The 24813-nt window shown below is 53.2% G+C and overlaps 1 protein-coding gene across 1 annotated transcript in view; it reads left to right on the top strand.

Annotated features, from left to right (window-relative positions):
* Positions 1 to 3973: 3973 nt before the first annotated feature.
* HS3ST4 (heparan sulfate-glucosamine 3-sulfotransferase 4) overlaps positions 3974 to 24813 on the top strand; it is a 51614-nt gene continuing 30774 nt past the window's right edge. Inside the window, exon 1 of the mRNA XM_041490341.1 lies at positions 3974 to 4614. Coding sequence (XP_041346275.1) covers positions 3974 to 4614 — 641 coding nt within the window. The remainder of the gene's footprint in view (positions 4615 to 24813) is intronic.

A 24813-nucleotide genomic window follows, 5' to 3' on the forward strand; every position in this document is an offset into this window, starting at 1 on the left:
CCCATGAGCCAGGCCAGCAGCCTTTGCACAGCTCCAGCTGGGGCAGCAGCACCTCTGAAAGGGCTTCCCAGCCTAGAATGTGTCAAACGTGGCTCTGACTGCAGCCTGGTCATCAGCACGTGCACTCAGACCCTGGCAGCTGCAGGGAAGGGCTCTCAGCTGCCAGCCATGACTTATTGCCACATGTCCCCATAACCAAGATTCTGGGACAAATCTCAGCACTGCTGCCCCTGTGCAGATGAGAGCATCACAGGCATGTTGCCCAGGTGGGGCGGCCATAAGTCCCTCCAAGTGATGGGAACTTTGAAAAAACTGCACGCAAGGGGTGGCTGCTCCATGGCCGCCCAGATTCCTTTCCCTTTGTTAAAATCAACTGATCTTGATCCCTGCCAAAATGTGGGGCATGAACTAGGTGATCTGCCCAACCCAGGCAATCCCCAGCTGGCCTTGCTAGATTGGCCACTGCTGCCTGCCCGCCTGGAAGTGCTCCCATTGCTAATTGATGTGCTTTGGAGAGGCAGGTATGCAGGGTAAATACAGAAGCCTTTAAGAGCAGAACTGTCAAATAAAGTGTTACACTCCATCAGCTCCTATTGCATCCATGGCTGAACAGCACTAGCCAGCATTGGATAACACTCAGGTCTGCTCATGGATGCATTTGACATCCACGCAGGAGAAATACACACTCTGTGATGAATCAGGAGCCGGAGCCCAGCAGCAGGCATTTAAGGATGAACCATTTGTTTTAGAGGGCTTCACATTCCAGTTATAAAATTTCCTCTGGGCTGGAAGCTGGTGCCCAAGAAGAAATTGTCTCTCCGTTCTGTGTGGCTTGCTGTAAATCCTGCTAGTCTCCTGTGCAGCACGTCACAGGAGCCAGAGCACCAGGGATGTCAAGCTGGGGCATTCTGCTAAGCACTGCAGTTTGGGTTTGTTCTCAGCGTCAGAAAGACCAAAGCACTGTCACTTCATTAAACAGAGTCTAGTTTGAGGTTTATCTTATTTTTGAAACTGAAAACTATTTGGGTTTTGGCTTGGGTTAGGTTAGGGTTTTTGATATTGGGAAACTCAGGAGCAGGCTTGTGGCTGCCAGCAGGTTCTCCAGTTTGGAATAAACATATCTCCATGTATGAGAAGGATTCATTTCTCTCAAGGTGAATCCATACTTACCAGAACATTTACAGGAGAGGCCATGTGTACGTGCCAAGCAGAGCAGCCAAGCGAACCTGCTCTGCCTCCTGGGAGCGTCCGTCTGTCCCCAGCCTGCCGTGTGACCCTCACCACCCTGCTGGGATTCCCATTAAGGTTCCAGCCTGATTTCCGAATTTGCAGCAGCCTTGCTGTGGGCTGGGGCAGAGCGGGCCAGGAGCCGTGTTTCCCCGGGCAGAGCCTGTGCCGCTCCTGCCACGCCGCGCTCCGACACGCGAGAGCAGCGCCGCGAGCGGGCACGCCAGGCTGGCTCCCGTCAGCCCCACTCAGTCCCCAAACAGTCACATTCCTGTAATGCAGCTGAAAAGGAATCCACAAGTTACAGAAAATGATTTACAGGACACAAGACACTGCATTTCAGAGGTCTCATGTGTGCCATAAAAAATATATTATGAAGGAATTATCTCCTTTGGAACTGGAGCTGCACAGGGAGAACACATGTCCAGCTGAGAGCAGCATTGAGCTTTTGTTCATTATGGGAAACATTGGTGCTTTTCCTCTTTTTTTGTGAGTACATTTCTCAGCTCTGGGTAGCTACCTAACATTGGCAGTTAATTTTTGTTTCCAGATGTTGCTTTTGCAATGAGACCAAGCGTAGCTGGGATCCCAAAGGTGCATTGCTCTGTGGAGCTGGCAGTCCTGAGGGATTTAGGTCAGGCAAAGAGTAAAGTCAGAGCTCTGAATTTTAGGAAAGCAAATGGCCAGCTCTTCAAAGAGTTAGTCAATGAGACGCCTGGGAAACTGCCCTCAGGGACAAGGAGCAGAGCAGAGCTGGAAGATCTTTAAGGGCCCTTTCCACAGAGCACGAGAGCTTGTGATCCCCAGGCACAAGAAACTGGGCAATGAAGAAGTCTGACATGGCTGAGGTGGGACCTGTTGGTCAAACTCGAGGGGAGGAAGGAAATGCACAGGCAGTGGAAAAAGGAAGAGGTATCATGGGAAAAGCATAGGGAAACTACCTGGTTGTGTAGGGATGGAAGCAGGAAGGCCAAGGCTGGAGCTGAGCTTGGCAAAGGACGTACAGAATAACAAGAAGGGCCTCTACAGATATGTCAGCTGAAAAGGGAGGTCAAAAAAAGCAGTGACAGGACAAGGGGAAATGGCTTCACACTTACAGAGGACAAGGTTAGATTGGATATTGGGAAGAAATCCTTCCCTGGGAGGGTGGGCAGGCCCTGGCACAGGGTGCCCAGAGCAGCTGTGGCTGCCCCTGGATCCCTGGAAGTGTTCCAGGCCAGGCTGGATGGGGCTTGGAGCAGCCTGGGATGGTGGAAGATGTCCCTGGCCATGGCAAGGGTTGGACTCTATGACCTTGAAGAATCTCTTTACAATTCAAAACATTCCATGATTCTATGTTGCCTATGCAACAGCAATAGGAGATGGGTTTCCCTCCTGTAAAACCTGGGCAATTCCTGGGCTTCCCCTGCAAAACCTAGGCCACGGCTCATCAGCTGGGAGAGCAAGAGGAAGCTCTGCCAGCTCTCTCCCATCCAGCCTCACCCAGAACATCTCTGTGCAATCCAGTACTCCCCAGACTGGTGAGTGGAGAAGTGTCACTGCCTCCAAATTCTCGTCCTGCTCACAGGCAGGATGAGTTACACAGCATTCACAGATGCACAAGGCTGGAGACACAGTCTGCGTTCTGCCAGTGCTGGCTCAGAAGTGCAGCTGTGGCCCTCGTAGGCGTGAACATAGAGCTGCCCTGCAGCTTTTGCCACTGGGGTCAGGTGCTGGCTCTGTCTGGGATCTGCTGCCCTCAGGCAGTGCTGGCAGAGCAGGTGGACAAGGTTAGATTGCTGTTCACCTGTGAGGGTTTTAGCACATGGCCGTGTTCCTCAATTCATCCCTGTACATGGCACTGCCAGCATTCTTCTGCTGTGGGGCAGGATGCCAAGGGTTGTGACATGCCCCAATATCCCAGGGCAACGCTCATGATGGAGAGACTCCTGGAGATGCCAGACAAGGTATTGGAGAAATCTGAGAGACAATAATGCATTCCTTCCCCTCACAAAATGCATCCTTAATGCCAAACCTGAGAACTGGAGGTGGGAAGTGACAAAACGTGGAACTGGAAAGAGGTGATGGCTGCTCCAGAAAACTGTGAGGAGGGAGGCTGTCAGCCCCAACCTGCTCCACCAAGGCTGGGGACAGAGTTCCTGGAAGAGCATCGTGCAAGGATGTAATTGGCCTCATCTACTGGCACCTAAACCATGAGCCCTCCATGCTCCAAGTTAAGTTCCTGCCTGCCCCTGCCCACGGTCTGCCACCTCTCCTCAGGATCCCAGGAGAAAGCAGGCTGCCCTAAGGAACTGTCGCAGATCCCCATGAGGCCAGAACCGAGGGACCTGTGTCCTGCTGCGCGGGGCTGTCCCAGAGGATCTGTCTCCCAGCAGCTGCAGGCTCTGTGCCGAGGCACGGGCTGGGGACAAAACAGACTTCGGGGAGGTGGAGGGGAGCAGGCCACGACAAGGGGCCAAGGAGCTGCGGCGCGGGGATTTTTGCAGGGGAAAGGAGGAGGATTGGTAGGGTACAGCTGACACCGGCGCTGTTTCTGGGGCCGGGCGCGGAGCGCTGACCCGGGCGGCTGCGGCACGGCGGGCGGGTCAGGGCCCGGCGGGTGTGGGGCGAGCCGGGCGGGCGGCGGGACTGCGGCAGCGGGGCCTCCGGGGCCGGGGGCTCCGGGCTGCCCGGGCGCTCTGGGGCGGCCGGGCGGCGGCTGACACCATGTGCGCCCGGTGCCCGGGGCGAGGAGCGGGGAGCAGCCATGTCCCCCCCCGCCCAGCCGGGGGTGCCGGGCGGGCGCGGCTCTAAGGGGCCCCCGGCGCGGAAGCTCCTCTGCATGTGCAGCCTCTCCCTGTGCCTCACCTACCTGTGCTACAGCCTGATGGGGGGCACCGGCCCGGCCGCCCTGCGCTCCCCCGCCGCGCTCCCCGGCTCGGCGGCCCCCGGCGCCCCGCGCTCGCCCACCGCCTTCCCCGTCACGGCGGCCCCGCGCTCCTCCGCCAGCCCCCCGGGCAGCCCCGGCGCCCCGGCCCCCTCAGCCGCTCCGCCGCGGGCCTCCAACGGCAGCCGGGAAGGGGCGGCGGGCACCTGGCTGCGGACGCAGCTGGCCCCCGGGGAGGTGATCACGGCGCAGAGCGGAGCCTTCGAGAGGGACCCGCAGGAGTCGAGCACCACGGACGAGGAGCTGAGCCGGGCCGGCAGCCCGGGCAGCCGCGGCGGCAGCAGCAGCACCACGCCGGACTACGGGGAGAAGCGGCTGCCGCAAGCCCTCATCATCGGGGTGAAGAAGGGGGGGACGCGGGCGCTGCTGGAGGCCATCCGGGCGCACCCCGACGTGCGGGCCGTGGGCACCGAGCCCCACTTCTTCGACAGGAACTACGAGAAGGGGCTGGAGTGGTACAGGTGAGGGCGGAGGGCTGCGGGAGCGATCCGCGGCGGGGGGAGCGAGGAATGCGTGTCCGTGCGGGCCGGGGGCAGCTCCGGCGTGGTCCCGGGGGTCCCCCGTTGCCCCCGGTGGGAGCCGGGGCCAAGGCGGGACCCGCGGGGCCGGGGCGGGCGGGTCGCCGGGGCCGCGCCTGGCAGCGGTGGCGGTGGAAAACGCGCTGCTCTGGTGGGAAAGCAGGAAAGCTCTGATAACATCCCTCTCGGTAGCTCGGCGTGTGTGAGCATACCGTAGCGGTTCAGCTGCAGTTGGTGTAAAATACGCCTAAATAGGTCGGTAATTAATAATTACTGAAATAAACAAGATCACAAGTTATTCCAGGTGCTGCTAGGGCTGAAGGATGCTGCCTTCATGCGAGTACAGGCTTTGCTTCACAAATGAGGTTTACTCTATTCAACAAGTTCCACGTTAGGAAGTTTTTTTCCATTGACAAGATCTAATTCTGTTCGTGAAGAAGTCTAAATGCTGTTGGGTGACGCTGGGTAACATTTTAAAGGAATTTTATGCTAAAAGTCCTGGTTATTAGAAAACACTGGACTGCAGTATGAAAGTGTTAAATGTCTCGACAGGTTTAGGAAATCAATGGATTGTGATGGCTCAGTGTTTTTCTCTCTCGTTAAAAATTTCTGAACAGAATGCAGCACATCAATGGAACTTAAAAACTCCCAGTAGCTCTGTGTTCATGATTCAAAGCAAACTGTACTGGTTCTTGATAAAAAGGTCTGTGGCTGAGCTGGTGAAGTCCTTGTTGTGGTTAGTATGGCAGCTGCTTAGTTGCTCTGCAAATGAAGCTAAAATGAGAGGCAGCAGGCAAGTTACTGCCTGGATTATCTGGTCCCTCATTATTAAAGTACATGGTCTGCATATTAGGGGTATTTAAAGGTAAGAAAGTCCAGGCAATCTTCTGTGGGGATTGTGGGAGGAAAGTCTTTGTAACACTTGGTGTGGCATCCACTTGGCTCTGCTGAAATGCTGTGGGATTTTCTGGAGGGATTTCAAGAAAGTGGACATCAGAACTTAGTGAGGTTGTCCCTGAGAGTGTTTTCAGTGTGCTGCTCTGATGGGGGGAAGAACTAAAGGACTGGCTATAGTTTTTGTATTTATAGATATAATTTCAGACAGTATTTTATTGTACTGAATTTTCTTGGAGGAGAGGCTTACCTTGAAAAATAAGTTTAGAAAGCTGGCTAGAAGAGGATATAAAGAGGCACATAAAAAAAAAGTTTGGTTTTATTCAAAACAAGCAGAAGAAGATCAAGCACTGAATATGATGAGCAGCTGCTTTTTCATCTTTAGAGTTATGCTACTAGAAAAGGGCTAGTGAGTGGGTGTAACTCCTCTTGTGGAGTAAGAGGCACACACAGGTTTCCATTTGCAGAATGCAGTTTGGTATTTTCTATCCCTGCAGCAGCTCTCTGGTGTGTGCTGCTCCTTTCAAGCCCTGGAGCTCTGCTGCTTGGGTGGAGAGGTGGGAGAACAGGCTGGGGCACCCTTGGTGTGTGAGGCTCTGGGCAGAGCAGGCTGTGGGGTGGTAATACCTGGTGCTTTGTGCCATTGCAGCCCTGGCTGCCTGACCTGCAGTTATCTTCACACCTGCCCAGCCCCAGCACGTGCTTCTCCCCCCCTCCTTCAAGAGCGCTCGGCCTTGCAGGGGCAGGACATTGCTGGTGGTCTGTGCCTCAGCAGCAGCCACAGCTTCCCTGGTGCTGTACTGGTGCCGGGCTGTCGGCATGGCCTGGCTTTTAGTGCCCTACAAACACAAACCAAAAAGCAGAATGGGGAAAGCTCACCGTCCATCCCAGCAGCTGCTTCTTCCTGACCTTCTCTGAGATTACCTGATTGAGTGCACCAGGGAGGCTGACAGCTCATAGCTGTGTCCCAGGTAGAGCAATTGGAGATTTTTTCCCTGTCCACAGAAATGTCAGTGTTTTTTTAGCAAAGAAGCAACTATTGAAGTCATCTCCTTATGGTGACTTCTGCATTACACACTGTGAGCTTTTAACACGGTCAGGTTTTTTCTTACATAGTGAAATAAGGGAATGGCAGACCTTCAGGGTTCTTTGCTTAGTTGTTCAGTCACAAGATTATCTCCCAGCCTCGAGGAGCTGGAGCAAAGGGAAATGCCTTCTCCACCTTGGTTTCTCCTGTAAAATGGAGATGGCACCAGGGCATTGCCATTTCTTTGTGTGTACTCCATGCTGCATTACCTGTGTCTTTGTTGCCTTGAGATTGAAAAGCCCTAAACGTTCTGGATGTCTGGTCCAGGATCTCTCTCAGTGGCTGGAGTTGATGCTAGCACGGGCCAGGGGATGCCAGCTCTGTGCTGCTGGGGACAGGGTGGCATGTCAGGATGGCAGTTCCACACTGCCTGCTCTGTTTTTTCCTGGGAACCTGTAGGGAAAGCTGAAGGTTTGTATGCTGGCGCTGATCTCTTCAGCTCAGTTCATGTGCTGTCATGCAGTTCACGTCAATTGCAAACAGAGGTCTTCCCACACACGAACTGGTGCAAACTGGGCCAAGATTAGTTTTGGTTAGTTTCTGTTATGCTGCCAGGATTGTTTGTGTGGTGGCAGTTTATGATTCTGTCCATCCTAATGCTGTGCTGTCTGAAGGACAAGTTCCATGGTACAGCTTTCTTTAAATGACATCCAATCTTCCGCTGCTGTTCCTTTGTAAGCTGTTGTCTTTAACTTGCTCCTTCCTTCCCCAGGATATGCCAGCTTTCCTGCAGGAGCTGCTGCTGATTTTTAGCCAGTGTCCAAGTGTCCCCCTGCTCTCTCATGTGCCCAGGCACAGCGATCTCTGCATGGCCCCCGTGGCCAGGCTGGACTGCAGGCATTTGCTCTCTCCAGTGCGATGCTCATGCCTCAGTGGGCATGTCCCATGCCATGAGCTCTGCCCTGAACTATCCTGCGTTTGGAAAAGCACTGATAGCCTTTCTCAGAGCACAAAAAGGATGGCAGAATGACAGAGAGGCCTCTGAGGCCAGGGAATGGAGATTACATCCATAAATGCTCACTACAAGCACAGGCACAGCATTTGGGACGTGTCTGAGTTCCCTGCCTGGGCGTGGATCAAGGGCACACAATTGTGTAGGGATGTTGTGGATAATGGGAGCTGCAAACTGCCTGCGGTGTCCAGCACCTGGGCAGGTTTGTCTCCTTGTGGTGCTAGGGGCCTTGGTTCGGTCTCAGAGTGGAGAGGACCCGGGGAGGTGGGCAGGGGTCTGCAGGGGAGCCCTGGGGTCGGTGTGGTCCCAGTGGCTCTGTGTGGCTGGAGGAGGAGGGGAGGTGGTTGTGCTTGGCACTGTGCCATGGCCATGCTGCCCTGCACCGCTGCTGTGGGTGCTGCACATGCTCACCTGTGCCGATGCCAGTACCTCGGGATGCTCAGATGCTGCTGGTGACTGGTCTGGGGACTTTGGAAGGGAAATGCTGCAGGTGGCTGTGTGAAGGGAGTGGGAGCTCCAAGCCCCAGAATGGGGGGGCTTTAGTTGTGTCTTTCTGCTGCTGCAAATGACCAGCACAGGAGACCTCATCACTTGGGTACCCTTGAGGTTTTCTGAGCTGAGTGGAACAGCCCAGTGCTCCCAGCCACCATCCCCAGCTGCCTGCAGGCTCAGCACGGTGAGGAGGTTATGTTCTGTCATGTTACACTTTTAAGGCTATTTTGACATCCTACCTTTAGCAGAAAAACTGGGGATTTGTAACAATATTTTGAAAACAAACTTGCGGTTTTAACACAAATATCATTTCCATAACACAAAAAGAACACCTGATAGTGGTGAGTTGAAATTGAGTTTTAAGGTTTGCTGATTGGAAGAGTTAAATTCTGTGTGTACATGCACATTGCTTTACTCCTTGCTTCCTCCTCATCGGAACCCTCATGGAGAGCTGCAGCAGTATCTGTGATTAGATCACATTCCCCTCTCTGCCGTGGGCCTCCAGCGCTGAGTGCTTGGACGGGGTGTAGCTGTGTGCGTGGAGCGGCCCCGCTGCAGGAGCAGTCACCATGGCAGGCAGTGGAGTGGCTTGCATGTCTAATGCTATTTGCACTGCTTGTCTGGGTTTTTGGAGTGTTCTCCTGAGCAGTCAGGCCTGCGTGTTATTTGGTGAGCTGCTGGCCTCATACAAATAATGAATAATGCCATGACAGGGAGCTCTTCTCTCAGTAATAAACACGTGCTGACGAGTGAGCGGTTCCGTGGAGCCGCTGGCATTCCCAGTCCCATCCCTGCGGACACCGAGTTCCTCTGTCTGGGGGAGGTGGCTGCTGTGTGTTGTTATTTCTGCCACGGGCTCTGCTCCCCCTGGGGCCATCTCGCCTTCCTTCCCGTGCTGACCTGGAGGCTGGGGCAGTGGGCAGGGACAATCCAACCTTGGAGCACCCGGCTTTTGCTGCCTTGGCTGCTGGCAGGAATTGCGTCCAGGGATGTGTGCAGGGACCTTTCTTCAGCGTCCCCTAACAGCTGTTGGGCAGCAATGGCTTGGGGCCATTTCAGCCTCATCCCACACAGTGTCACCTCGCTGTGAGCTGTAATTGTGTTGCTGGCTAATGCCTGTGCTGTTCTGATCAGCTCAGGGCATTCAGGAAATCAAACCCTTTCCATCAGCACTGTGAGCCCGTGCTGACGGCGCTGTGGGAACACCTACAATGGAAGGATGGATTGGGGTCTGCTTTTGCCCACAGGCACAGCTGCAGAGCCTGGGAACTGCTGTGTTTCTCTGCAAAGGCCTTCCCAGAGTGTGGTACCCACTGCACTTCTGGTAACTTAGGGAAAGTGTATTGATTTTGTTTCTGGGCCCTGCTGTGAGTTGGCTTTTGCTGAAATGTAGTGACTCAGCTGCCTCTCTCCGCTGTGGATGCAGTGTATTGGACTTTGCTGACACCTGGGTCAGCTCTGGGCTGGGGGCTGTGAGCAGGGGTCGGGCTTTGTGCTGGTTGGCCCCGTGTTTTGCCCATCTGGGGACTGACGAGGAGCCATTCCAGCAGCAGGCATGGATTTTCTTCTGCATCCTGCAGCCACTGCAGTGAATGTGCTGTGTGCCAGAGCTCTGCCCCTGCCTTGTGTGCTGGGCCAGGGGAGCCCACCCTGCACCCTTCTTGGCAGCAGCTCTCTGCCTCCTTTCTGCTCTGTTTTAGCTCAAGGAATGGGATGAAGGAATGAGTTGTGCCTATTTGCAGTGTTTTGTCACCTGATGGTGGTTATCCACATGCTGCTCAGTTGTAGCCATGGAATGGCAGCTGCTCTCAGCACCTGCAGCCCCTGCGTGCTGCTCTGGCTCTTCCTGCAAAGAGAGTGAGAGAAGTGCCGGGCCACTGGCAGCAGGGCTCTGGAGCACCCGCTCCCACAGGGCTTGTCACTGCTTCTGCCTCCATGTGGAATGTATTTGTGGCTGACTGTGAGCACCAAGTGCTGAGAGAAAGGTGGAAGCAAGGGGGGAGGCAGCAGGGTGCTGTCTGTGGCCCTTGGCAGCCCCCAGGCACCGGCCCCCTCTGCCTCGGCAGGGAGGTGTCCAGCCCCGTTCCCTCCCATGCTGGGTGAGTGCCCAGGGCCATGTCCCACCACCAAGCCCAGCTGGGGTTCTGCCCTGCTCCCACTCTGATCCCGGTGTGTGTGAGGAGCCTGGGAGCAGGAACAGCCACACAGCTCTCTTGGGAGGGTTATGGACACAGGGCTCAGCACACCAGCACATGTTGGGGATGCCTCTTCCAATGACTGCTGGAATTTCCCTTGGAGCATGTAGGGAACTGGCACATGTCACCAGTCCTGAAATCATTGAACTGTTGCACTGTAGTCTCAAGAACATCCTTTCTCTAGGATTTTGCTGAATAACGTGTAAACACGCTGGTGCTTTGCTGCTAAGGGTTTAAGTGTTGTCTGGGATGTCAAAGTTTGTGAGCTTTGCTCTCTTTGTGAGTGCAGGACTGCTTGTGCATGTAGAGTTACAGAAAACTCAAAAACAGGCCTGGGGAAAAATAGCCCCTTGGAGCAGCAAAGGGGAAGTGCTGGGTGGTCGTGTTCTCTGGTTTAAATGATGCCCCTGACCCCTGCTTGCTCCCTGGCTAGCAAGGCTCACTCTGCCTGCGCCAAGCCCGGACTGGCAGGGAAGGAACAACAGCTTCTCAGAGAAATTATGGGCAAAGGCTTTAGATTTTCAAAGTCAAAATTCCAACACAAATTTGTGACACTTTGTATCTACAAAGATCAGAGTCTTTTTATTTTCATGGGTTTCTTTTACCTCTTCTTTTCATGAGGACTCCTTTTCTCTGAGTCATTATTTCATGCACTTCAGCAGAAATTTTATTGCTTTGGGGGCTGGGCTGGTTCATGTGGGACATTTCTCACTGCTCAGAGTGTGATACACAGAGGTAATTTCTTTCAAATGATTTTTGCTTGAAGTGGTTTCAATGAATTGCGAAGGGTATGAGGGTATGAGCATGAATGAATGGCTGAAACATTTCTATGGAGTCCAGGTGAGGAGCCTGCATGATCAAACTTTCCAGAGCATCCAGTGTGGATATTGTTATTTCACTGCTGTGTACATGTGAGCAGCAGTTCATTTTAGGCTTTTAATCCACTTTAAAATAAGTATTATTTAGGGTTGTATGAGGTTTGAATCGGTTTCCCCTATATTTGAAAAAGCTTAAAGGAAACCCCAGAATCACAAGAGTCTGTTCAATCACAGTGAGAAATTCCTGTTTAGGTCAAAGGTATCTGTCAGGGGCATGGGGGAGTGGCTGGGCAGGATTGGAGCCTGGCCGTGCCAAGAGCAGCTCCTCTCCCTGGGCATGGCCAGGCTATTGCCCAGACTCTGCTCCATGATGGCACATGGCCACTGCTCCCCCCATTTGTTAGTTAGGTAGCTGCAGTTTCCAGGCTGGAGGAGAGTGTTGAAAGCTGACTGTAGAAGGCTGGGGAAAAATTCATACTTATGAAAAGGGAGAAGAAAAAAAGCCAAAAATCAGCCCTCAGAAAAACCCTCCAATCTTTTTTTTTCAAAGTCTCCCATTTCCTTCCCAGTGTCAACACACCAATTTACTAAATGTTGCAAGGCACAGTATTTCCCCCCTTGTCATATTATACATCCAGGCATCAAGGATGGATCATAAACTTGCTCTTTATGGCTTTAACATTTCAATTGCTAGTCACATTTTATGTAAATTAAGGTATTTACCTTGACAAGCTCTCCTGTGAAGTACGGTACTTCTTTACAGAATATATTTGGCAATATAAACAGGCCAAATGCTGGGGGTGGATGCAAAATTCACAATTGATTTTTACAGCTAAGTAGGATCCTCCCAAAATATACTGGAGTTGTCTGCTCCAATCTTGTCAGTGCCTGGAGAAACTGAGGCAGGGGGACCTGGGGGAAGAGGAAATAGCAAAGGGACATCAGTTATAGCCACTGACCTACTAAACAGAACTAGCTTTGGATAAAAATAACTCCATCTGCCAGACTTTATTTTGTATTACAGAATTGCTATAACACATTTCAAGCCAAAATCTGATTTCTACTCCCTTCAGAGCCAGGCTGGACTGGACTTGGCCCCCTCCTTTATTAGCAGTAATTATTTTGGATCTGAGCGGAGCAGCGCTGCTGTGATAGCCCAGATCTGCGGTTCTCCTTTGTTTTAGAGTGTATTTCCTTTCATCTTGCATTGAGATGGGTACAGTAATATATTTAGTACTAGCGTTCATCCACATCTGCAAATAACTTTATTTCAGCCCCAGCTCTGCCCTCTCTGTATTTGTTCTTGATGGACACTGATATAATTAAGCCAAGCTGTGAGCACGCCTGTGGGAAGCCAACGTCAGCATCAGGCCTGGGTGTTCAACCACGGCTGGACTGCACAGCCCAGCAGGAGCTGCCACCATCCAGCCAGGGAGAACAAACCCACCCAGCCTGTGTGAAGCCAACATGGGGCCGTGCACCAGCCCCAGAGGCTTTGAGGCTCCTCCAGGTGCTTCTGTGCCCTGGGAGGCTCAGCTGCTGCCCACCCTGAGCCCAGACATGTGGGGAGGGGTCACCTCCCAACTCAGCCCTGGGTGGAAGGTGCTGCATCACCCGTGCAGGTGGCAAGCTGTCAGTTACTCAGCTCTGGTCCTGCTTGCTCAACAGCAAACTGACCGTTTTCCACCCACAGTGCTGACTCAAGAAATGCTGGTGGCAGACCTATGGATCCTAAAGTCGTTGCTGCTGGAGGTCTTTAACTGGCTGTTGGTTCATCCCTCCTTGGTCTGTTCCCTGGGGAGCGCCAGCATCGATCCCACAGTGCTCCTCCCCTGCACTGTCAGCACTCACAACCTTCAAGCTCATTTTAGGGCTCTTTATTTGTCCACTTTTAATTCCTGAATTACCAGTCGCCACCTCTGCTTCATGCTCTGTGGCACTGTAGCTTGCAGAGCCAGAGGGTGCACTGAGGGACACTGGTACGTCAGGAAAGGGCTCTGGGTACCCTAGGAGAGGGCTCTGCCTCCTCTACATGAGCTGTTCACCCTGCACAGACAGGCAGATCCACAGTCAGGCGTGATCTAGAGGGGCTCTGGGGCGCCAGGCCGTGGGGTGGGGATGGTGATTCCGCAGCATGAGGGAGGATGTTGGAGCCATGGGCGGTGCTGGTGCTGAGCTGTGCCACAGAAAAGAGGGTGTTACGTGTGCCAGGAGCCTGGCCACGAAGGGATGGCACTCAGCAGTGTTCCACTTGGTCGTTGTTAATGGCTCCCCAGAGAAATGGGTGTCTGGCCACTTGAGCACAATCCAGGGCACCCAGGCGCCTGCTGCAGTCGCGGCCGTAAGCGTGTGCGTGACCCCAGGAGCTGGGTCTGGCAGGGCAGACCCGAGGGGCTGCTGCAGTTGCAGGGCCCGAGCCTCGAGGGCTGCACAGCCCCTGGGGTGGGCCAGCTGCTGTTTGGGCTGCTCATCCTGCGCTGCCAGTGTGGGGAACGGGCTGCAGCAGCTCTGTTGCTGGGTGTGCTGCACACGCTGGGGTCTGGAATGATACGGGCTCCTTACTCAGCTCAAAATCATCTAGACCCTCCCCAAAAAATCGAAACGCCGGAAAAATGCCTGAGGCAACAACTTCATTGGTAAACTAAAGCATCTTGCTGAGAATTTCATAGACCCAGCAAATCATAATGTAATTTCCTATGCAAAAAGGGTTTATCTCTATCTAAATATTATTCCGCACTGTTACTCATTGTAGGGAAGTTATTGCTCTCCTAGGTTAACTGATTGAACTTTGGAAATAGAGCTGCAAGCTTATCGTACAGACGGGAGCTTGACTTTTATTGTTTCTAAATTGTAGTGATACTATTAGATGTGAGTAAAACATACACTCCATTAGAAAATATTTAAGTTTGGTACCACTTTAAAATTAAAATAGATTAAAAGAAGCATTTCTGCAGTCTAGTCCACCATGAAATTGGAGTCTATTTGGTATGTGAAATATGTGATACAAATAGCCTAACAATTAATGACAAAGGAAGAGCTGGGATGGATTTATGGCTTAAACTACCCTGGATTTCACAAGACTGGAGTGGCAGCAAGGGAAATGTGTTATTAGATCATTACAGGCTTTTCTGCTAGAGCCACTGCTGCTAAAGTTACGGCAAGGTGTTTTATTATTACTCTGTTCCCACATAATACTCTGAAGCACTCTTGTCTTGGGATACGGTGTCTCAGTGGGAGGCGATCCACGTCTCTGCTGCAGATGGGTTCCTTTGCAAAGCCTTATCAGGAGCTCCTCAGCCATTTTTTTGCAGTAGGCAGGGGTGAAGAAGTGCTTTCCCATGGCCAGGCCGTGTGAGGAGCTTGCTCATCAGTGTTAAGTTCAGAGCTGCTGGCTGTCAGCGGGGTGATGGATCTGGGGCTCCGGCTGGAGAGGGCCCCATGGCACCGTGGTGGGTCTGTCTCCTGCTGCCCAGTTCAGGCTCCTTCCCCCCGCTGCCCTGGCATGGCTTTGCCCAGGGCAGCTGTCCCTGTGACCCCTATTAACTTTTTCTAATGCTTGGAGTGTGCTGCAGGCAGAGGTGAGCCTGAAGCTCTTTGCTGTGCCCAGAGGGTAAGGATTTGGGATGCTGGTGTAGGGACGAAGGGAGGGCTTTGCAGAGAGGTGGATTTCACCTGTGCCTCTGTCTTCCAGTGAGCCTGGGGAGAGCTGAGCCCCAGTTACCCCAAGGCTGGGGAGACACCCTCATCCTGCAGCACTGCTGCTGTTGCTGGGGAGGGTCTCAGCTGCAGCCCTTCCCCTCCCACATGTGGCTGGAGGGACCCAGGCACTGTATGCCCCCACCAGCACACCCAGCAGCCGTGTCGTGCCTTGGGCTCTCTCTCGGGGTAGGAAAATAGATTGAGGTAGGACTGGTGTTTTGGGTGCCTTCGGGGTGCAGACTGAGGGCCTGTGGTGCCTGATGTACATTGTATGGCCCTTGGGAGTATAAACTGCATTTCTAATCCGGCTTTCTCACCTTGCACTTCATATGAGAGTCATCTTGTACTGGTGCCTCTGTGCTGGAGCATGCAGTGCGGGTTACGTATCTCCTTCTTCATTAATGGGATTTATATCCTTGGTGTTCCTTGCTGGATGACTTAGTATTGTAATGAAGAACATGAGTGCTGCCTTAATTAAAATGTAACCCCCATGTTAATATATATGTTGCCACTGAAAACTCAAATTCACTGCAAACTGAGTTTAAAAGCTTGTGGCAGGTGTAACTGGCGGCATGTGAAAGGGGAGGCGATTTGGGGTGCCGCAGCTCGGCAGCCCAGCCATGCAGTACTGTGCTAGCCCGTGGCAGGGCTGAGCTCAGAGCTGCCTCGACAGCCCCCACAGCTGGCAGGAGCTGCCTGCCCCAGCGCCTGGCACTGGGGGCACCACAGCTGTGCCAGGGCTGCGCGCTGCCAGCTGCCCTGCGCTCGGCGTTGGTGGGAACCTGTGCCAGTCCTGGTGCTCACTCACAGGACGTTCTCTTTTACCAGGGAGGTGCAAAGCAGCTTAATGAACCAGAGAATTTGTTCCATAATATTACTTAAAAAAATCTTGTAAATGCAAACATTCCAAGCCTGTCTCCGAGCTGTGCATGCACTGCCATTGGCATATGATCAGTTATGAAGATATTTTGCATTCAAGGGTTTGCGGTTTCTAGGTCCATGAATATTCAGGCTCCAGCTCGCCCTTTTTGTCTGTGTTCCACACCTACCCTTTCCATTCCTTTGCGCCTTTTTTTTTTCCAGTGGATTCAATTAGTTCTATTTGCTGCTTTAGCAATAAAACAATTCCCTCTGTGGCATTAAAATGAGTTTCTTTCATTATTTCATTTGGCTCCTTGTTATATGTGGAAGGAAGGTAGGGAGCTGTGCTCTGTGCCCCAGCTCACAGGGGCTGCCAAGCCCTGGAGGACATGAGATGTACTTGGGGCAGCATTAGGAATTAATGAAGGGCATTGCTGGTGCAGAGCCGCAGGAGCTGCACTGACAGTGCCACATTCAGAGCCACCAGGAGAATCTGACCAGTCCCAGGGACTTTCGGTGGGACTTTGACACTGCAGTCTTCACTGTGCTGTGCTCCTGACCATGCTTCAGCTGTTGGGTCTGGTCAGTTCTCACATGGCCTTTGCATTACATGTTGGTAATGAAGTGCAGGGACTGAGCCCTGTTTGGCGTAGATGAGGCACAAGTCAATCTGAGCTGAAACATCAGTTAAACCAGCAGATCAGTTTGTGGAAGCAGCCTGGCTGGTGCGTGGCAGTAGGGCTGAAGCTGGTTAGGGGTCTTGGTCCCATTTCCTCCCTGAGCAGAGCCAAGTGCGGTGTGAGGAAAGCACAGAGGCACTGTGAGAGCCAGGACAGCAGGGATCGTGTGGTCAGTGTGTACAAAGAACTACACGTAGTGCCGGAGCACTCTTGTCTGGCTACTCTTGGAGTGCCCTTTCAGGGGGCTGCAGTGGCATTGGCAGTGTGTAGTGCGGACAGCCCCATAAATCATTCCTTTCGCACTGTGCTAAACACAAATCCTATTAGTGCACTGAGGAGCATCTAAGTAGAGAAAAGAAAAAGGCGAGATAGAAAGAGGAAACAAGATTTAAATCTAATTGTTTTTCTGCCTGTGTTTCACCACTGTTTGGCTGGGACATGATGAAACGCAGCAGAGGAGAGCCACGCAGGTGGGAGTGGGAGCCAGTGCTGTTCCTGCTCTGCTGCCCCGGGCAGCTGACACGGGTGCTGAAGGTCAACGAGAGGAGATGTGGCTTTGTGTATTCAAAATTATTCTTTAATTACTTTTCCTCCTCTTTCTGTGACTGGGGAAGGTTAAAGCAGTTGTGCTGATTCCAGTTGCTTTTTCATTTTGTAGTTAAATCTAGAACCAAATGAGAATTTCCAGGCTGGTGGAAGGGCTGCAGAGACCCTAGGGTCTGACAAGCACCCAGATTTTTGGAAAAAGAGGTTTGTGCCTTTCCTCTCCCCAGAAAGGCCCACGCCCTTCTGGAATGCAAGTGGCCACTGGTGCTGGCTGCCTCCAGGTGGAAATGCGGATTCAGGCAGGATGGGGGGCTGCCAGCGTGACTGGTTAGTGACAGCAGATTTCAGAGGGAGAAAGTAAAGGAGCTGAACAAGGAAAGGTGTCTATTAGGGATGGAAAACCATTTTAAAAGGAAGCAAAATTAGAGCATGCAGTAGGATAAGTAGGACTGCAAAGTTCTGTAATTAATCACACTGTTGAAACTTGGAAAGGAAATAAATGTGATAACAGGATTTGTCTGAATAGATTACAGGCAAATTAGGAAAAAAAAAAGGTGGGGTCATCATGGCCATGGAAATTGTACTTTTCAGAAATCTTCAATCATCCTCACAATCAATTCTGCATTTCTTTAATAGCACTGTCTTGGATTAACCGCTACCTGCATCCAGATATTAAACGAAGTATCGAGCATTTGTCTCTCAACCATACACTTGGAAATTGTTTATTTCCCTGCTTGTCTTTTGCAATGTATTTCAGTCCTGTGACCCAAGCTGAAATCCAACCTGCCTGAGGTGCCCAGTGCTTGGTCCTGCTGGCTCCCACCCCAAGGATCTGCAGCATGGGAGGGTTTTCTCATAAACCACTTGTTTGTTTGTGCAGACGATTACACCGGCTTTGCTATACAACAGTGTGTTTCTCTGCAGCAAACAATCTGCTTTATGGGTTTTCCTAGGAAAATATCAGCTCGCTATGCTCACTAATATGATTCAATTGTGTTGTGTTATCTGACCTTTAAGGAACTTGCAATCTATAATGACATGGTTCTACAGCAGAGCCACTAGTAAAAGCCCTGGCTCCTGGGGAATTCCGGCTGCAAATAAGTGAAGCCCAGCTACAGAAGCAGTAACAAGGCACTTTCAGCCCTTGGCTGCCGGTGGGTCGCCATCCCCCAGGCGAGGAGCTGCAGGGATGTGTGTGGGCACTGGAGGTGGGAGCGCGGCTCCGTCTATCCCCCCCAGGAGCGCCCAGAGCTGCTGCCGCTCGCCCCCCTCCCCAGAGGCACGGTGGGCAGCAGGGGACGGGAGGGGACCCGCTGTCGGCCAGCAGGGCCGCGGTGTTGGCTGTCTGAGCAGGCGGACGAGGGTCACCGTGGCCCGTGCCCGCGCCCAGCCCCTGGCAGCGGGCGGCGCAGGCTGTGCCCGCCGCGGGCTTCGTGCGCCGTGCCAGGAAATGATTAATGCTGCTGTCATTGCCACCCACCCGCCACTCCCGTCTGTCCACTCCGGGCACCCTGCCACCTGGGGAGGCACCAGCAAGCTCCGCTGCAGATGGGGGACCCCACACGTGTCCCCTTGCCCTCCTGGCGGCATGGGGGTCGCGTCACTGCCAGCACTGGCTCTGCGCTGCTGCTGGAGAGTGTGGGACCGTCCTGATCTGGCATAACATGGCCTCTGGCCCCCACTGCTCCCTTCTGGTCTGCCAAGGTCCCGGGGGAACGTGACACTGCAACCCACTGGCCTCATGGCACAGTGGAAGCTAACTGTTATGTGCCCACATCGTCCTTGAGCTCTGGCTGTTCTTTCTCCACTTGGGATTTATCCACAAGGTGCTATGGGGAGGTCTGTAGGTCTTGGTCTCAAGCAAGACCGGAGTGACCCCCGGGTCGTAGATCAAACAGCCCGGTTCTCTCAGGAGGGGATATGCCAGCCACCGGCTCATGCTGCTGCTCCCTCCTGCATCTCTCCCAGCACGGCTGGGAGGCCTCAGGCTGGAGCAGGACACCGTGCTGTTGAGGAGGCCTTAGGAGCCTCTGGGTGTCTGTCCACTGTGCTCTGGCTGTATTTTCAGCCCACTAATCACTGTCTGATCACTCTGATTGCTTCTGTCTGACTTCCCTCCATGGCTGGAATGCTTTACCTAAAAGGCATTTCAGGGATTTTATTCAGCTGAATGAAAGATGGGGGATGCTTGGGAATCTGTCAGACCCAGGAAACTGGCAAGAGATAGGGAACTTGAGCAGAGAAACAAACACTCCAGAGATTCACAGGATGATTTGGGTTGGAAAGGACGTTGAAGATCATCCCGTTCCAGCCCTCCTTCCACCCAGGTGCAGGGCGGTGTGGCTGGAGCACTTGCTGGCAAAGACTGAGACCAAAAGATTTTGAAGGATTGGTTTATCAGAAGCTAAGGACAGCCTGTGCCAAATTCTAGGTGCCGGGTTTTAAGAAAGTTTCCTCAGTCTGCTGCACCAGCTTTTGGCAGAAATCTTTGTGAAACGACTTTTCCACTGAGGAACAGGAGATCAGAGAACTGTTCCCTTTAACACTTGAGTGTGCATGAACTTGCAGGGATATTGTTTGAAGCTCTGCTACCCTTGTTAAAGGTCACTTTTTGATCCCATCAAATACCCTCTTTACCTGGAGATAAGATTTAAAAATGGAAGACGAAAGAGAAAGGGCTTAAGGAAGAAGGAGAAGCGGGAAGCTGGCTGAGCAGCCCGTGCTGGGCTGGCAGCAGGGGGGAGATTAAAGCGGGCGCTGGCACAGCCGGGAAAAGGGCTCTGCAGGGTGGGGATGGAGTGGGAGCAGAGGGGCTGGGGCAGCCCCAGGGCTGTGGGGCAGCCCCTCGGCACGTCTGGCACCAGGAGAACTGCCCAGCCTGCCCTGCCAGAGCCTGCTGCTGCCATCGCCCCAGCGCAGAGAAAGGAAACCGCGCCGGGCCAAGGTCGTGGCTGAGGTCAATAAATTATACATGACAATTAATCTTAGAAACCTGTGATTCGGGGGAGAAAGGCGAGGACACTGCGGATCCTGAGCCGGGCTGGCAGGCGGATGCCTTGGCTCCATGTCAGCCTGGGGAAGTCAGTGAAAAACAAGTCTGTGCTGGGATGCTGGGAGCCGGTGTGAGTCACTCAGCACGGCTGGCACGCTCCCGGTGCCCTTCCCGGCGGGCAGGGGTGCTGCCGTCGCTGCCCGGGTCGGGGGCTTGTTCCCACTTCCCTGTGGAGTGGCTGGGCTGTGGTCCCAGGGTGCTTGCCCGTGGGAGTTAGTCGTCACGCAGGCCACGAGCCCTCCATGCTGGGGGTTCAGCAATTGTTTGCCTGGCACAATCAATTCCCATTTGAGATGTTTTAAAATGTGTAACTGTCTCCTTGAGACTACAGCATTCAGCAGGTGGTAACACTCAAAGCTTTTTTTTTAATCTGTAGTAAGGATTTACAAAGGAAACCTTGACTTTTAGATTGATTTTTAAATAAGCATATATTTAGCTGTTAGTGCTTGAAGTACATATTGGATTATATTCTTCTGCAAACAGAATATTCTAATTGATCTTGCTAATAAATAATGAAAGCCAGCCCTGCTACATATAATTCAAGGTTACAATGCATTTTGTATCAGCAGCACTGGGGAGTTTTTTAATGCTTAAAAGATTATTTCTTTTGAATAAGGAAAAAAAAATGGGGGTGGGGGTGAGACTAAATGCTGAGTTTTTCTCTAGAATTTCCTTTTGTTGTTTTCTAAACTGTAGTTAGCGAGTGTCGCTGCTTGAGACCCTCCTGCACATACAAAGCCTGTCCCTCTCCGCGGTGGCTGCCCCTCAGGAGTGGATGTGCAGCTCAGCCCTGGCTGCCTGCAGCTGGCCCTGCGGCTGCCTGGTGCCTGGCTGGGTGGCGTGGGGCCAGGCCCCCTCCCGCGCCGTGTCCTGGGTACCAGTAACAATGGCAAGTCCACGGGAGCCCCGGGAGGAGCGTGGCCCTGGCCCGAGAGCAGCTGGAGCGCGCTGTCGATGCTGACTGGCACCGATCAGCGCTGTGATGGGCGGCTTGGCTGGGCGAGAGCAGCTTCAGGGAGCGCCAGCTGCAGGCCCTGCACACCCTGGGCACACTGCGCTGCCTCTGGGGCTGGGCTGGGAGCTGGGCAGAGCCACGGCTGCTGGCAAGGCTGCAGAGCAGCTCTGTCAGCCAGGGCCCACGCAGCCATGGGCTGCGCAGAACGGCTGTCGGGCTGGGCGCTCGGGGTGCGGGGTCTCGTGGCTGGCAGAGGTGCTGCAGGTTCTCGGGGTGCAGAGCAGGCACTAATCACCCAGTGACATTGCAATTACCATAGCCGACAGGCATTTGTTTGGCATTTAAGTTGTAATTAGGGGAAATAACTATTTCTTCCCCATTCACAGAAGTTGCAAGTTGCAGCTGGCCAGCTTCGACCTGCTGAGTTTGTGCAGCTCAGCTGCATTGGCTTTGCCACGGGGCACAGAGCTCTTGTGTCCGGTGGAGGTGACGCCTGCTGTTACAGGGACATTCACAGCAGCTGTCCCCACTCCATACCTCAGCCTCTGCCTCTGGGGTGGCCGTCCGGGGTCATGCCATCCCACAGGCACCACGGGTCAGGGACACAGGACAGTATTGCTCCCTGAGTCCTACAGTATTTCTCCAGTCTGAAATGCCCTCAGCCTGAGGAGCAGGACAGAGGCCAGCCAGGCACCCAGTGGGGACTGGCAAAGGATAAAGCTGTATGGCTTTGCATCCCACCGGCTGCTGGGGGACAGCAAGGTCTCCAGGGCTAGGGCAGTGGCCCAGCTGGCCAGTGGGTCAGGGCTGAGTGGATAAAAAAGGCTCCATTCTGTTCCACACCTGTGAGACCAGCTCCTCATTCCTGAGAAGAACGCTGTGTGCCTCGTGCTGGGACCTGCCACTCCATTCCCCTCTGGGGACAGGGCAGGGATCCGTGGTAGCACGTGTGTCTGCTGACCCTCTTGCTGCCTCTCTGCTCCTGCTGCAAGAAGCCGTTTGTTTGTGGAGTCAAGAGTGGTGCAGGAGGATGAGCCAGTGCAGGTCTCCCAGGCAAGAGGAGACATTCCTGTCATCCTTTTCCCACAGGCAGCTGGCAATCACTCTCCCACCAGCTGGAGTGACAACATGATTGGCCAGGAAAAGCAGCACAATATTAAAGAGCTGCTGACACCTCATGGGAAATTCACTTTAAAATATTTTATTTAGGTGTGTGTCTGTGGATTTTTCTGCTTCCCCTCTCCTTGCTCCACACACCAGGGAGCACTCTCTGGAGTGCAGGCATTCTGCTGAATGGGGTCTCGTAGATCTCAGCAGGGAGAGGACGGACACAGAGCCAAGCCCATGGAGTGTCTGGAAGCCAGGTGCCATGGCCCATGCCTCCAGGGCTGCCTCTTGCCCAGCACAGTCAGGTGTGGGAGCAGACTGACAGGGAGCTGCAGAGCCCCGCGGGCTGCGTGTGTTGGTGGGAGCAGAGACACGGAGGGACACGGGATGAGGACAGATGGACTCTTCTGGGTCTGGCCAGGATGAAGGGCTGCTGCTGGTGGCTGTTTATTACCAAAGCTTCTCATGGTTTTGCCTTTTGTCTGTTCTAGGAAATCATGATAAATATGGATGTGAGTGCACAGGGAGATGGGCTGGTTAATTAGAGTGGTGCCCTGGGAGTGGGGTCTCCTGGGCTGTAATTGCACCCTGGGGAGGGAGCTGGTCCTGTAGGGACTCCCTGCACACTGCCAGGCTGTGGCACCTGGGGCTATGGACTTCCCTCTCCACATATCTAATTGCACCTGCCTCAAAGGCTTGTTGTGTGAGTCGGAGTTAATTACTGCTCATAAAGCCACTCAGCATCTTTGGAGAAGAGCAAAGGTATTGTAGCTGCTGTTAGGATTTACTAGGCAATGCAATTAGTGTAATTTCAGAGAGTTATCAGCCAGCCAGCCCTTTCCACAGCCACTGTGCTGTCCCTGTTTGCCCACTGCCACAGACAGGTTCACAGGGAGCCAGCTCGTGCTGTCTGCCAGGGAGGAGACAGCAGTGCTCTTTGTCTGCTCCTCCTGAGCACCCCTTCCCCTTTGCCCCATCCCTGCTTCTTGCATGATCCCAGCTGTCACTCTTTGTCCTGTTAATGGCCTGATGTCATTGTGACCTGTGGCTCTGGTCACAGCAGCCACCAGTGCTGTCGTGAACAGATGAAGAATAAAAGTCATCCCATTTATCCTCGACTGTTTACCTCACCATGAGCTCTGGTGATGTCAGTCCCTCTCCTCCAGCTACCAAGGTCTCTGGTGGCACCCCTGCACTGCAGCCCAAACTACTGGGAGCCCAGATAGAGGATGTGAATCCAAACTAGCCTTTGCTCTGATGTCAGTCTCCTTTTTTCGTGCTGCTTCTGGCCAGCAGATGTGTGGGGCAAGCCCTCTCTCAGGCTAGGTCCAAGTTCTTTTAGTGTTGGAATATTGCCGTGTCCCAGAGACTTGGAAAAAGCAGAGCATTAAATCCTTCTGTCATGGGAGGAGAACAGGGAGAGCATGGCTGGGGCAGGCGTGGCTCAGCCCAGCCTTGCATGTCTGCAGGATGAGGTGGGGTAGAGGGTATTTTTATATATCGCCATGCATGTACGTGTGTCTCTGTGTGTCTGTATACATTTATTGGGTTAAGAACTTGAGGACCATCTGTTCCAGCTTTTGGGGGAAGCTAAAGCCATTTCTGGCACATGCTGAGGCTGTAGGTGATTAATCACCGAGGGCTCAGTGGTTTGCTGCCACACAGTGGGTTTGCTCTGCGAACCCCAGAGGCTGGCTCCACCACCCCAAGACCTGAAGCCAGGGTGACCTTGGGCCCCATCAGCCTCCCTGGCCATGGGCAGTAAGGGCTGTGGTGGGTGGCAATGTCCCCTCCACGTGTTTTGTCACAGGGCCACACAGCTCCCAGCCCTCAGGGAGGGGAGAGCTGCAGCCTCTGCCTCCAGCCTGGAGCAGTTAGACTGGGCACTTCTTTCCAGGCTGCCTCAGGGAGAATGTCTGGCATCAACTTTTGTGCCCCATCTCTGCACAAACCATTCTTTGTCACCAGCTCTTTTTTTTCCTCCCAAGACACGAAAACGGAGACCTGTCGCCTTTCTCTCTGCCTTTGCAGCAGATGAAGATGTCAGGAGCCTGACTGGCTGTTGAAGAGATCTGCCATTACCTTTTTCCTCCTCCAATTTTTGAAATCATTTCATAGGAATCCAATTTTCTCTTTCATATTCACTTCTGCAAACAGATTTGAAAAACTCTTTGTTAGTCAGAATCATCTCTGAAATGTACTGCTGTATTTCTTTTTGCTATTCTAATTAGCCTTTTAACTCAGCACTGCTTGTATTTATAGCTGGCTAATCCTCCCTCTCCAGGCCCCATCCTCCTCCAAAGCAGAACATTTCCACTGTTTAGAAGCCATTTCCTCTTTCCTGTTTTCTGTTTCCCAGTTCCTGTGCTGTGTCTGTTTCAATGCTGCAGCTCTTGACTGAGCTCCCTGATCAGACGCAGGGTCCCCTTTGCTGCAGCACCTTTCCTGGAGCGAGATTCAGCTCCAGGCTGGCACAAGCCTTTGAGCAGCTGCCTTGATTCTCTCCTTCAAGATTATTTCAAGACCATCTATTTTAGCTCCTCAGCTCCCACCATCCTCTCCTGCAAAATGGGCAGCCCAGGGTGGGCACGGATGTAGATGCGATTGCCTTGCCCATGCCCGTGTGGGCAAAGAGCCTCTGGCACGTTTTTGGTGGCCACAGTCGTGTCCTGCCATTCTTTGCAGTGCACGGGTGTGACCCCTGTGTTCTGACCTCCCAGTTCCTCCACTCAGACCAGTCCTGTGCATAGGAGGCAATGGAACCAGATTTTTGTCCTCATCCATCATCCTAATTAATCACCATA

Source organism: Pyrgilauda ruficollis, unplaced genomic scaffold, assembly GCF_017590135.1.
Source record: "Pyrgilauda ruficollis isolate IOZ18807 unplaced genomic scaffold, ASM1759013v1 scaffold122, whole genome shotgun sequence".
Classification (NCBI taxonomy): Eukaryota; Metazoa; Chordata; class Aves; order Passeriformes; family Passeridae; genus Pyrgilauda; species Pyrgilauda ruficollis.